Here is a 14,444-nt window from a genome sequence, read left to right as displayed (position 1 = left end):
CAGTCAACATTGAGGAGACTTCATTTGCTCTTGCAGACTGTCTTTATCACTTACAGTATATATATATATATATATATATATATATATATATATATATTACTATATGCTTATATACAAACCTTTTGTTAAGCCCTAGTTTTAAACCGTTTAAATTAATATACACATACTATATGTACACGGAGTATTCAGTTTTTCATTGTAGTGATAACTTAAATGAATATGTGCTCCATTACCAACATCTCCCAGAACACCAACTGCTCTGGTTAACATATACTGTATGACACCAACACAGTAGCAGTTATTCCTTAATGCATTCATTAACTTCCATCACTAATATAGTCACATACATTACATCAGTCTTTTTTGGGGTGGGGGATTGATATTGGGTGTTTCTCCTCACTTGATAGCCAGCCAGGAGAAATTCATCAGGGACCTGATAATTCTGTCAGTGGAAACACTTTCTAGCATGTGGCACTACAAGCTTTAAATCATACAAGCATTTCTTAGAAGTCTTCTCAGCTTTTATCTTTCTGGAAAGGCACCATTTTTGATTATGCATGGCACTTTAGCATGTTAGTGTGTTCTTGGACTTCTATTATTCATGTAAGTGTGTGTGTGTGTGTGTGTGTGTGTGTGTGTGTGTGTGCACGTGCGCGCGCATGTTTTTCGGGTAGGATCTCGCCGTCTGACGGTGACTCTGTGGTAAGTGACCGTTCCAGTGAGCGGGAACCACCGGAGGAGAACTTGAGAGCCCACGCCACGCCCAGCGACAGCAAGCAGACCCGTAAGGTCCCCATCAATGTTTTAAATGGCAAGTAGCCTTGGCAACACACATCACTCCTCCAAACACGAGGGGGAAGGGAAGAAGGAAACCGAAGGGATTGGGCAGACATAAAGACACTAGCAACTCAAGCTGGCATGATTTGATTGCGAAGAGGGCCAGATCGAGGGCAGGGGGAGGCTGTGAAGGGGTGGAAAAAAGACAAAGCAGAGAAAGACGGAGGAAAAGTGCAACGTCAACCCATGCAGTGACAAAAAGATTACAGAGGGGAACCGTGAAGTTAAAAAATACACCTGGTAGGAACTCTACTCGGTGGTCGAAAGAAGTCCAGAGAAAGAGGAGGGAGAAGGGAACAGGAGGGGAAAAAATAGCTGAAGTTACTCTATCTGACAGCTTGTTGATAGATTCAAGCCTGCAATGCCAGTCAGCGACTACGTGCTGGAGCCAGAAGCAGTCAGGCACACAGACTACAGCCTGACTCACCCACAGAGGAATGTTCTCTGTTTTGTTATTGATAAATCTCCGCCTGGGACTGTATATGCTCCGCCACAATGTTTCTAAGTAGGTTGTATATAAAAGACACACTCAGCATTATGTAATGTGCCGTCTTTCTCGCTGCTCATCCAGCCCTTGCTTTGATCGGTGTGTTTTCTGCTCATCAGAAGCAGCTCCTTCCTTTCTTCTCTCTGATTAATGAGACGCTTTTATCAGCTGCAGAAATGTATGCTCCTACATGACTCACTTCCTTTGCCTCTCGATTTGTTTCTCCCCTCTTATTTTTATTTTCCTTTCTAAAATGAAAAGTTCTTCATGGAGGCCACACCGTAATTCACTAGGTTTTGTTTGAATTCTCATTGTCAAAATACAGTCACCACTTCTATCCTAGGTGCTTTTATTTGATGTCCTTCACCTCAATAAAACTCTTTTTTTTTCCCTTCTTATTGCGGTTTGCAGGCAAGAATAGAATTGGTAAGAGTTTGTCCTCTTTCCGTCTGTGTCTCTATAGACCCCAGGCTTGACCTCCAGCAGCTGTGCCTGTGTGTTTGTTTCTGTGGTAGTTTTGTGCTCGGCTTGCTCTCACCCTCCATCACTGTCAGTCACAGTGCAGAGACAATCCACTTCACAAACAAAGGCAACAAAAAGAAATGAAATTTAGCTTTTAAATATAGAAATCAGTGTTCATTTCAGATTAACACCAGATTTACTTGTTATAAGTCATATTTCAAATATAGTCAGGTCAGTTAAATAAAAAAGGTAAATGTTTCATAGCGATTAGTTGTCTGTGCTCCGTCCTCTAGTTAAAAGGTGCTGTAGTTAGGAATGTGAAGATCCCTCCCCCCTTTCTGCTGAAGCCCAAAATGGTCTCCTAAGCCCCTCCCCCCACAAGAGAGAATGAATGAGAGTGCATGAGCAGTGATTATCACACAGTTAGACCCTCCCCAGGGTCAGTTTCAGCAAATATATGACAGAAAGTTAGTTCCTATAAGTCTTACCTATTGCATCTTTAAATCCATTAGCATTTAGACTTGCAATGAATACGCTGTGACCTGTACTTTCTTGCTTCCTTCCTCAGGTCCTCCTCCTATGAATGGTACAAACGAGCAGCTGTCCTCAGCCTCCATCTTTGAACACGTTGATCGGATTTCTCGTGCCGCAGATGCAAGCAGGAGACTCCCCAACAAAATCCAACTTATCGCCATGCAGCCCATGCCTGTCCCACCACTGCACAGCCCACCCATTAACGGCAAAGTGTCTGACACCAACCAAATCAACAAAGAGGTTTGCTCTTCTGACTTTTTTATTAGCAAATAAATTCATTCAATCAATTAATTTTTTTTTGTGTGCTGCATGTCGTTCAGTTCAGTCAACAGTCAACACAAAATCTCTGAGGTTTCTGTGAATTCCCGCAAATAATTCACTTCTCATGAAAAACACATCAATTTGGTTCCGTTCTGATGCTGTTTTGAATTGTAAGGCGATATATATCCTGCAGTCTAAAACCTAAAAGGCATGAAACAAATGCTGAAACCCAATGCCTTACCCTGCTGTCTAATAAGGTACGTTCCTCCTCAGATCCAGGTAGCATTGAGGCACAAGTCCGAGATTGAGCATCATCGTAACAAGATACGTCTCCGTGCCAAGAGGAAGGGCCACTACGACTTCCCCTCCATGGATGACATGACGAGTGGCCTCGGAGATGCGAAGGACCAGGATCGCATCTATCATAAAGCACAGATACAGATCGATAAGATCCTGGACCCAGATGCCGAGATGTCCTCCATCTTCATGGAGTCCAAGAAAAGGTTTGGGTCATTGCACTTGTTTGGTTTTGTGGTGGTTATATGGTGTTTGTAGGGCTGACTACATTTTACATCCGGGCTGGCTTTAAAGCGAATAAAAAAACTCAAAAGTAGATCAGTTAACTTTTCTGTATTTGTTTCTCAGTGGGCGAGGTAGGCGCTCTCCCAAACAGAGGATGAAGGACCAGCTGAACGGAGGCATGATGGAAGCAGACAAAGACCACCTCATCACTGAAGACAGCGATGCTGTTTACAGGAAGTGTCCTGGAGTCAACAATGTGGCCTACGTAGTGAGTAGTGCGGGATAATCAAGACATTTGTACACTCTTCCATATACTGTGTAACCCCTGCGTCTCTTAACTGCCCATGAATGTGTTGTGTGTATTCCAGTCGGACCCTGACCAAGGCCCAGGATCCCCTCACAGGAGCCCCTCCCCCACCGACGACGTCTTCCTGGGTCCCGCTTCTTCTCCTCCAGGCCATGCCCCTCCCCCACCCCCTTACATGCCTCCACAGCCCTCCATTGAGGAGGCGCGGCAGCAGATGCACTCCCTGCTGGACGATGCCTTTGCCCTGGTGTCGCCCACCTCTCAAGGCAGCACAGCAGGGATCACTCTCCCTGGGGTCAACACCAACCCCCCTCTCTCCAGCCCTCCAGGCCGTGGCCCCAGATCTTGGGGTCCTTCCTACCAATCTCTTGGCCCTTTCCCTGGCGTAAGTAGCCATTCCTGCCACATATATCTATAGGATACTCTACTTTATAGAGCATTAATAACCATTCAGTCAACATGAAAAGCATACTACTTTCATGTTACACTGAACAAAATGATGTTAGTAACAAATGGTTTTCCATGGCATCTAAACTTTTGCTAGTTTAAATTGCTGTAAACTGAATTCTGTCTCTGATCTGGGCACATTTCAAATTGTGATAGCGGAACAGCAAAAGACACATGTACAAATCCTTTGTATTCACCATCTCCTCCCTTTCTTAAGGTTTTTTCCTGCTCGTTCGCAGCATGAAGCCTATAGCTTCGAGTTTAATCGTGTCCTCTTAGCAAACTAATCAGTTAAGCATTCCTCCATCTGTCGCCCCCATGAAGCTGCGACCTCACAACCCCTTTCGGCTATCTACAACTCCTAAGACTCTACAGGAATATACCCTGCATACGCTTGATCTGCATTAGCTCCTGTCACTGTAGGCTTGTCTTAAAGACGGTACAGTCGTACAACCGCCCTGAAGGCTGCTGGAATAATATGCTCAGTGTTTGTATTTCTTTTTGTACTTTACTGTATGCTCAATTTTGGCTAATTATTGAAGAGAGGTCTGTGCAATGCAGCACCATACAAAGGTCAGTTTATGCAGCGACACAGTTTGTGAACACATAAACTTGGAGTCCATAATACTGTGCATGTGCCACACACTGTTCATGGTGTTTAATGTTATGGGTGGAACTGCCTTATCTATAGCATATCGCCTTTTTTGAAATGCATGCTGGAGGGTAGCTCCGAGCTCAAATTAACTGGGCATTATATGCGGGGAATGAAGTCATGAGTTGTTTAGAAATGGCAGAGCATTATATTAGCTTTACAGAAGGTCGTTAAAGTTTTTGCTCATCAAACCACTCGGTTTAGGTTAGCAGTGAGGCATCAGTATTATGACTGTTGAAAAAAACGTCAGTATTTTTAAGACAGTCCAAACACTCGATGAAAAAATATAGGTATAGTATTTTGTGATTAAGTTATGATGTTTTGTGGTACTAAACACAATCCTTTATTGACAAAAGCTGAATTATTACCATGGCAATTTAACTTCTCACTTGCGTTCCTTAAATGTCACACTTGCATGAATTTTACAGCTGTCAACATATATTAATCACTACTCTGTATATCATAACACCAGTGTTCCACCCCAGGTGACAAATATAGAGAGAGACTTAACAGTCAGCAGCGGAGCCATAAAATGCCGTTTGCTGGTTCTGCATTTGCAGGTTCAGTGCTTTAATATGACGTAAAAAGGTCAGCTGTAAAAAAGAAGGATATCCAACAAAACTATGCTTGGGGAAAAACATCACTGTTTACTACAGTGTATGAAGCAAGCCCCGCTGCCTAAATATACCGTACATAGCAATAGACCTTTTTCACGGCAGACATGTTGACATGTCATAGTAGGAAAAGCACAGGTGTATTCAAAACCATTAATGATGGCTGCCTTCCACTTAGGAGAGGCCCTGGTGTTGTGCATGCTGACTCACTGAAATAGCTCACTGGGACACTTGATGGAATTGAGCCATTGTTAAGGTTATCAATTTCAGCTGTGCTTTTCCTACTATGACAAGTCCAAAATGTCTGCTGTGAAAGAGGTCCATAGGCACAGCGCTGCTTTGCATTCATAAGAAATAGCAACATCGACTCTCTTGTATCAGCTATATTTGGATACAATATGCAAGCTGTAACATATAAAAATCACTTGAGCACCACAAATGCAAACAGTTATGCAGTTACAGTTTTGCAGTTATCTGCCCTTTTACAGTCTTTGTCTTCACGGTTGTTTGTATACTCAGGTTTTTATCCTAAGCACTGCGTGTCTTTCCTGTCTTTCCCAGAGGTTCACTGAGCTGTCCCCTCCTCCTGCCCAAGGCCTGATACCAAGGTTAGTAGTAGTAGACACTCACTTCTTCCTGCACCAAAGTGATTTCTTATTGATCAAGTACAGCCTGATTTCTAACACTTTACCAGTGGGAATGTTTTCCGTTAGGTGCACCCAGTGAGTTGGGCTTCATAAATAGTGAAAGAGGAGTCCTCTTTATTTTATTGGATTAATGGATCAGGTCCAAGCAGTGGTCTCTGAAGTGGCTCCAAAAAGATCCAGGCCCCCATGTGGTCAAACAACTTCTCACCACCGGAAATGGGAGCACGGTGGAGCCAACGTATCATCAGCAGCTGTCAATCACTCGTGGTTGTGAATTGTGAAACAGTTAGGACTACTATATGAACTGCATGAGACCAATTTTAAGTTATATCTTGTACCACATACAGTAGAAGACAAACACCTTACAAATATGCAATACAAACCTGTCCTCTCACACATCTAAAATGTATACACCATTGTACAACATCAAGTTCAGTGAGTTTTTAAGTGTCAAGTAAGTGATTGTTCTTAACAATGAGATCTCCTAAGGGTCAGCACCTGCAGATGTTCATGTTGTCACTGCTTTTTTTTGCAAGAAATGCCAAGTTGGACACGGACGTTTCGTATTTTCAAGGGACTGTTGATAAGACCGTGTAGAAACTGCAGCTGAAAAGAATTCCAATAGATATGTCACAACACATGTTTCATTGTACCACAACTAAGTGAATAAAAAAATCTGTTCTTTGTGTTTCAGGCAGGGCCTCGGCTCGAGCTTCCTGCCACCAGGAGAGACAGCGGGGCAATGTGAGCCAGACAGCCTGTACTCCAGCAGGGGCCTCTACGCCGATGAGCTGCCCTCCTCTGCCAGACCGCGGCCAGTAGGGGGAACTACAGGTACAGTTGGAAATTGCACACATGCAGACACAAACTTAGCCTCGTGAGACCGCCCTGATCTCGCGAGCTCCAGTTTTCCACTCGCAGATCAGTCTGGCTTCTTGAGATAGAGAAAATTTGGAGCCGTTAGCCAAACGACCGGGCCACTCAGCGTTGGTTTTGAGGCGGGTTAGGTGGTGATAGACAGATGGTTTATCCAATCAGCTAACCAGTATTTTCGGACAGCGGTCCGGGAACCTGAAATGGTGTCTTTTATTCCTAAATTCTCGTTACACAAACGGCAAATATACCGACATGTTGCTTGCTTGCTGAGCTAACGAGCTATGCTTTGCCTGCAGCAGCAGCGGCGGGCTTGTGGTTGTATTTTCATACGCTTCGTGGATCTGATTGGTTGATTTGGCCCGTCTATACTACCAGTATTTTCACCCCTTCCCAAAAGTTCTCCAACGGAAAGTTCCCAGATGGATATGCTGAGCAAATGTGAAGCAATCCATCTGGCGGAGTCAGGTCAACACAAACTGCCCTAAACTCCTTGTCATGCCTCCTAATAGACTTGATGTATATATTCTAAAGTTGTCCATCAAGACCTACAACCTCTACGATGTGCTATCAAAATTAGGTTGTATGTCGACCAAAATCAATGTCAATATGTAAATGAGAATCGCCCACCCTGACCTTCCTCAACCCTGCCGCAGATTCTTCTTCTTCTTTTTCCCTACAAACTTATTTTATACAATTTTTTTATTTTTATTTTTACTACAACATTTTTTTATTTCCCCAACCATGGCATGATCCTGCAGATGAACCATTGTTTGAGGTCCTCATTTTCTGTCGTTAGACAGACAATGGGTCTTTGTAAATTATAGAGAGTAAAGTGTCTTGAGATTACTCTTGTAATGAATTGATACTATAAATAAAATTGAATTGAATTAATACTGTTGAATTCAGATGTAAACAAAGCCCATGGTGTGCCTATGTCTTACTCTCATTTCCACTTCTTACATCTTCATTTAAGTAAGAAATATTTTCATATGAAAAGACAGCATTTTAAGATTGAACACTTGAAGGTTGATGAACTTATTTATTGTCTTTATACAGAGTGTTTGTCTGCGGACAGTTTTTTTTTTTTTTTTTTTTAGATCACTCCTGGATGTGGGCCATGGCGCTGCTCCTTAATACAGCCACACACCTCCACCCTATAAACCTGTCAAACTGCAAGAACCTTGTCTCTCTCTCTTAAATTATTAGGAGCAGGCGTGATGCTGTTGCCATCATGTGACTTACACTAATAGAAATTGGTGTTTACCATATTGAGTGCAGCACAGCACAGAGGACAGAGAGTGCTTTTCAGACTGATTGCATCAAAGTTTGTTAAAGGGGCTGCTGAGGATTGAGTGTTCGGTACTGTAGCTCTAATTGTGTGTGTGTGTGTGTGTGTGTGTGTGTGTGTGTGTGTGTGTGTGTGTGTGTGTGTGTGTGTGTGTGTGTGTGTGTGTGTGTGTGTGTGTGTCTGTGTGTGTTTAGGTGCCCAGCTTCATCATCTTACACAGGTGGGATTGTCCAGCCGGATGAATGGTTACCCAGCAGGCATCAGGGCTGCTCCAGGGCAGAACGGAGGCATTGGCTGGAACCACTATCACGGTGACAATTTCTCCAGGGCAGATCCTGAAAAAGATGCAGTGAGTGAATCCCAGATCGAATTCTGTTCGAGACCAAGGTCTTGTCCTCCATCCATTTAAACCAGAAATAAAATAAAATTGCAAAATGTATTGTTACCGCCTGGCTCAAGGCCCGGCAACAAAAGAGCGGCCACACACAGATAGATCAGTCAAAAAGTAGTTTATTTAACGAATCAGACATGTTAACACAACCTAACTAAACATAAGCTTAAGTCTTTTATTTCGAGTCACACATACACCGCCCTGCTGCTGTAAATTCTCACTAGATCACCAAATGTTGTATCAATCCATGACTGGAAATAGTCCAGCAAAAATGCACTATTCACTCGGTCGTGTAATGTTTTTTTTGCTTAAAAACTACAGCGCCCATTACTTTTAGGAAATGACAAAGCTTTTTATAAAAAATGAAACTATGTATTTTTTACCCAATTTTAAAGATAAACATCTTCAGTAGGAACGAATGGGCTTGGGACTGAGAGCGACAGAAAGTATTATAAGGCAGACATTTTAGGTTTTGATCTTTTTTCGTGAACATAGAATGATTCAATCCTTTAAGTTCTCTGAGTTCTTAGTTGTCTTATAGTGCAATGCTGCTATTCCAGTTCTCTCACACTCTGTAGTCCTGTCACTTGATATTTTTCCTCCTATCTTCTAATTTTTTTTTTTTCCTCCTCTTCTCCCCCTCTCTCCTTTTCTTTGCCCTTCTTTTCTGCCTTCAGTTCCTGGACTGTCCTGACTACTCGTCCTTCTCTATCTTCCAGACGCCCAGAGGTGGTATCAGGGAGCCTTCGGCACCCCCTGTCCACCTAGACACCCCGGGGGTGGGCTATCTGTCAGCCCCACCTCCCCTGGAAACATCTCCTCCCACCCACTCGTCTGCCTCCCTGATCAAGGCCATCAGGGAGGAGCTGTTGCGTCTCTCCCAGAAACAGGCAGCTGTGCCCAGCTACCACAGCTGAAGCCCCGGCCTCCCGTCTGTTGCTCTAACCAGTCACGCCACTGACCGCCTGCCTGCCTGCCTGCCTGCCTGCTTCGCCTAATCTGACATTACTTCCCATGGAAGTCCCCGAGGGTGTACAGCAGAGAGATAGTCCTGCTGAACTGAAGTGAAGAGGTGGCTAATAGAGATTTTTTTTTTTTTTTTTTTTACCTGAAGAGGCTGAACTACTGAATGACAGGATGGTCGTTACAGCTCCTAGACTATTAAGAGTACAGAACCAGATCAGCTGCAGTATGTCAAATCAGAGACAGTGTTATGAAACAAAGAACAATAATAACCGTATACGCTGGACCTTTTTAAAGATGAGTTGACGTGATCATGATGCGTCTGTGCTACACTTTTGATTGTGGATCGGGGAATGATCATGCCAAGTCCTGGCCACTGCGGATCCACGTCCGGGAGTTATTTGAGATGTCTCCGCATTTCTTCCGCCTCCGCATTCCGTATCACAGTTTCATTCTCACGCTGCCCCCCCTCCCCGCTAAGACACGTCATTTTAAGAAATGTCTTACGTTTTCTTAACATTGTTTAAACTACCATACAGGTATTTTTCTCGTTTTGCAATGCAGGCCCTAAACCTCTTCATCACCGTCAGGTGCTACTTCATGTTTTCTGCCATGATGAGCCATGCTATGCCTTGACACTGTGATGTTGTTCACCACTATACTGTACCAGCCTCCAGCAAGGTCAAAGTTCACAGCCAGCGAGTCAGTTCGGACAGTAGACCCAAAGGGGGGCATCCGTAGAGGCTAATAACACTCATTAACATCACCTAGTCTTTCCACAATTACTGCAGTAGAAACAATTAGTCTGAGTTGATATTTGTTTGTGGACAATTTGCATTTATGTCCCCTGTTTTTACTGTATTTATGTTGAGTGGCTAACAGACGGCTAGACAAACATGAAAAATAATGGCCTTGAAATGACAGATAATCTTCAAACGTGACCTCAGAGGCAGGTGTTAGAGCCACAGGCACAAATGTGCTACATAGAACGACTGAAGACTTTCGGTACGTACTTGACAATTAGGGTGTATTGTATTTGGCTGTAGTTTGATGCACTGTATGCAGGCTACTTGGTACAGCTCAGGTCATTCAAAAAGAGATTCCTCACGGACAAATCATCGATGAGACAGTGTGATGGGTCACGTGGAAGAACTGTTAACGAGGGAAAGTCATAGAGACCAGTATTCTGTTCTAACACCAACCTGTATTTACTACGTAGTGAACCACCACCTCTGTTTCATGCAGTATTCAACGGATTCTTTGCCTTTTTGTTAGCACAGAAGGGAGTAAAAAAAATGTGTACTGTATTTGTTGTCATTTATGGTTTACTTCAAGTCATGTTTATGTGCTTTTTAAATTTTTGGATTTACCTTGCCTCATGTACTTTTGTTCACCTTAAATGTCTATTTAGTCATTTTTTTAACATGACCCTCCCCCGACATGTTGTGATATTTTGGGGCCTGAAGTGATATTTTATTTAAATGAAATAAAAGAGAAAAATTATGGATTTCAAAAGCAGGGCTTGAGAATATGTTTCGGAGTGTGTTCCACGTGGTGGATTTTATTAACCTTTTGGCAGCGAGTTGAAACATTCTGCCGATGTTACCAGAGCATACATCCCATTCCTTTTCTTTTGCAATGTGACGTGCCTTTTGGACTCACCTGAACAGATGAAGTACTCTGGATGACAGACGTTCTCTTTGTGTCTTGTTTTACTGTCACTCATTCTGTCACATTACAACAATAGTTCTATAAAAGACGTAAAAAAAAGAATACATTATGGCTTTTGGATCTGTTGGTGCTTCTGGGAGCACCAGGATGAAATTTCATCCAGGTAACCAGGTTATCAAACATTGTCATTGTTGTCATTTGATATGCAGGGTCGATGGGTTAGTGTCTGGTTCTCCATATCACCTCTTGTGTTCATGTTTTGTGTTACCAATCTCACACTGTATGCCTCCACCTGCTGGTTCTGTACTGGAACAACAGCCCATCCACCTGTTTTCATCTTCAGTTCCTTTTTTTTATAATTCTTTTTTGTTGGTGGTTTTTTTTCCCCCCATCTATTTCTATGTCTTGTATTTTGTGAAAATGATCTGTTGGCTGGCCCAACTTCATGTGTGATCGATTGTTGCATGTTTAATATTGTATTTCTTTAGGTTGTTTGTTTTTGTGCATGCTGTTTTCTTGAATTCTTGAAATTCTTGAAATACAAAAGAAACTGTCACTCAATGTGTCCTCGGATTTGAAGTTCATGACCGCAAGTCAGGGTGCGATGTGATGCACCGGCATTGTCTGTGAAAGCTTTTTTTAAATTTCTTTTTTTATTGTCATCTGGGTTCTCACACGCTATTACCATTGCATTAGTAGACCCGACAGTGGCGTCAGTAAAATCAGTATAACTAAACTCCCGTCTCACAGGTGAGGTGAATTTAAATTTTGAGTTGCAAAGCTAAAACAGACGAGAAACACGTCATCATATCCCAGGTCATTCAACGTCAGAGAACTCTTGGCAGGTGTTGTACTTACCACAAACAACCAGAGGGTGTCAGTACATTACAAGAAAACCCAAATCCGCTCTAGTCACAACAAAGACTGCTCCCTTGGCTCTGTGGATGACGTAACCAACTCTCGAGGATGTTTCTAGGAAAAGGGTTGTCTCCATATATGTCAATGGTTGTTTCACGTGTAAACATGTCAGGAAATAATGAAGGGGAATGTGTACGATAATGTCTAATCACTGTCGAGGCAGTGTTTGTGGAGGGTGACTAATTCCATGTTGCTTCTGGTATACATTGGCTATGCTTTGGTCTTCAAATTTTAGCATAAGCAATAATTCAGAAAATAGAAATGCCGTTTTTGGCAATAACATACAATAAAAATGGAAAAAGAGCTTGTGTACGGTAGTAAAAATGTGCCCAGTTACTGGGAACGAGGCAGCATTTTCCCCAAAGTAATTACCGGTACTCTTTGGTGTAATGTGATTAGCTAGGAGTCCTGCTGGGGGTTTATACTTCCCCTTAGTGGTGAAGGAGTACTTGCTGTTCGTATATTGAGTTCTATCTCATCCCATCAGACGTTTCTCCCCTCTAATCCCATCGAAGGATTCAAAGCCACTAAAGTGAAGCAGATAAATGGTCAGCAAAGCTCCTGAACTCACACCGCGGAGGGGGGGGCGGACAGCCTGCACACAACCCAGCACTTATTAGACAGTGCACACACTCGAATAGTCACTGCGTTGGTGTTTACACATCCTGATTGTGTTTATGTAGCGCTCGAATCGGAGAACTTAATCCGGTGTCCGTTTGGACAGCAAGAACGGTTGACTATTCAGGTGATCACTTCCCGCTGCAGCGGTGTCTCCTTGGGTCTGATCTCCTCCCAGTCCTAAGCTATTTATCTCCGCTCTCGTCCATGACCCTGTGAGCCTCCAGCTAGGGCTGGGCGATATATCGATATTATATCGATATCGTGATTTGAGACTAGATATCGTCTTAGATTTTGGATATCGTAATATCGTGATATGACATAAGGGTCTTTTCCTGGTTTTAAAGGCTGCATTACAGTGAAGTGATGTACTTTTCTGAACTTACCGGACTGTTCTAGCTGTTCTATTATTAATGATTATTTATCTAAAATCTAAGTGTGAAGATATTTTGCGAGAGCAACAACTGTCAACTCTAGAATATATCGCCGCAATATCGATATTGAGGTATTTGGTCAAGAATATCAGGATATCTGATTTTATCTATATCGCCCAGCCCTATATCAGAAAACATGGGATGTAGAAATAAGCACTGAAAATGTGTAGAAGAAAAATTTAACAATTTAAAACGTTGGAAAAAACTAAAACAAACCATTATGGAGCTTTGATTTCAAAAAAGGTACTCCTGTTGTTATACAGTATTTATGTTTACATTTTATTGTTATTTGAACAGCTGAGCATTGAACCAGGTGAAGAAACCTGTTTATTATTTATTCATTTGATTTTGCAACTGTTCACTGAAATAGCCGGTTTCTATGAAACTACATGTGACATGCCATATTTGGCTTTGACTTTGACTGAACATTTGCTCTCACTTTGCGGAAAAAATATCGGGATATATATCGTATATCGATATTTGGACTTTTGGTCCATATCGCCCAGCCCTACCGCCAGCACAGAGGACAGCGCTGCATCTTTCAGTGTAATTTCATAGTGATAGTCTTTAATTTCAGGCTTTATTATCGCCTCATCTAAATTCTGCTGCTGTAATCTACGAGTCACTGATTCATCACGTTCTGCATTCCAAAAATATTTTCTCAGCTTTGTCTTTGTACATGCATTTTTGTTGGGTATATTCATGCTGTTAGCTCGGTGTCTTTTTCTCATTCTGTGTCTCTCTTGTCTCCTGCAGGGCTTAAGAGTGTCCTATCCCGTCCTGTCTGGCTGCCCCTGGCCCTCCTTGCGGGGTCACACACACACACACACACACACACACACTCTCTGTCTGTGAGTTGTCCCGTCCCAGCATAGCAAAACAAGAGCACACCCAGGAGTTAATCTGGATCATGACGGTAATTACTGCCCGGGTGTCCAGCCTGTAGGAGGCTGCGGGGAGGGTGGGGGTATGAAGAGGAGGGAAGCACTTGTCCACTAAGGGAGGAGTCAAATAGGCAGTTCTTCTACCCACTGACCTTGGAGGAAACTTGGGAGGGAAGGAAGGAGGGTGGGAGAGAGAGAGAGAGAGAGAGAGAGGAACGAGAGAAAACAGAGAGCGAGGCAGAGCAGAGCCAGGCATTAGCATACTGACAGAGTTCCAGCACTGCAGATCTCTCTCTCTGTCTCTTGTTATTGTTTTTTAGCCTGTCCGTAAAAGACAGGAAGACAAGGAGAGCAGGGAGGAGGACGAGTGTGAAACAAATCCTGTGTGTGACGGATGAGAAAAGAGGATATCTGCCTTTTTCACTGGTCCCAGCACAGAATTCAGAAGCCACTTGTGAGTAGACATTCAGTGTGTGTGTGTGTGTGTGTGTGTGTGTGTGTGTGTGTGTGTGTCACATCTCAGGAATGTATGGATGCAATAGGAAGAGTTTGTCAACCGGAGCAGGCAGGGATGTCTTTCCACGCTGTTTGTTATTGTAACTAAGGTAACGGTTTGTTTTCTCCATCGTGG

General features: G+C 43.0%; 2 protein-coding genes across 3 annotated transcripts in view; both read left to right on the top strand.

The window, feature by feature from the left end:
- Positions 1-11,520, top strand: part of si:ch211-1e14.1 (UPF0606 protein KIAA1549) — a 48,167-nt gene extending 36,647 nt beyond the window's left edge. The window contains exons 13-21 of one of the 2 annotated variants that reach the window (XM_028586187.1): positions 675-811; positions 2,355-2,560; positions 2,855-3,084; positions 3,227-3,371; positions 3,472-3,795; positions 5,685-5,731; positions 6,465-6,604; positions 8,129-8,283; positions 9,045-11,520. In XM_028586187.1, coding sequence (XP_028441988.1) covers positions 675-811; positions 2,355-2,560; positions 2,855-3,084; positions 3,227-3,371; positions 3,472-3,795; positions 5,685-5,731; positions 6,465-6,604; positions 8,129-8,283; positions 9,045-9,242 — 1,582 coding nt within the window. In that variant the 3' untranslated portion in view covers positions 9,243-11,520. Of the gene's footprint in view, positions 1-674; positions 812-2,354; positions 2,561-2,854; positions 3,085-3,226; positions 3,372-3,471; positions 3,796-5,684; positions 5,732-6,464; positions 6,605-8,128; positions 8,284-9,002 lie in introns of both variants that reach the window. The other variant, XM_028586186.1, reaches the window with a different exon arrangement.
- Positions 11,521-14,038: 2,518 nt separating this feature from the next.
- mical3a (microtubule associated monooxygenase, calponin and LIM domain containing 3a) overlaps positions 14,039-14,444 on the top strand; it is a 121,139-nt gene continuing 120,733 nt past the window's right edge. Inside the window, exon 1 of the mRNA XM_028585466.1 lies at positions 14,039-14,267. The gene's annotated coding sequence lies outside the window, so the exon portion shown is untranslated. The remainder of the gene's footprint in view (positions 14,268-14,444) is intronic.

Source organism: Perca flavescens, chromosome 8 (assembly GCF_004354835.1).
Source record: "Perca flavescens isolate YP-PL-M2 chromosome 8, PFLA_1.0, whole genome shotgun sequence".
Lineage (NCBI taxonomy): Eukaryota > Metazoa > Chordata > Actinopteri > Perciformes > Percidae > Perca > Perca flavescens.
The sequence above is the reverse complement of the archived record's forward strand: the minus strand, read 5'-3'. Positions and strand labels throughout refer to the sequence as shown.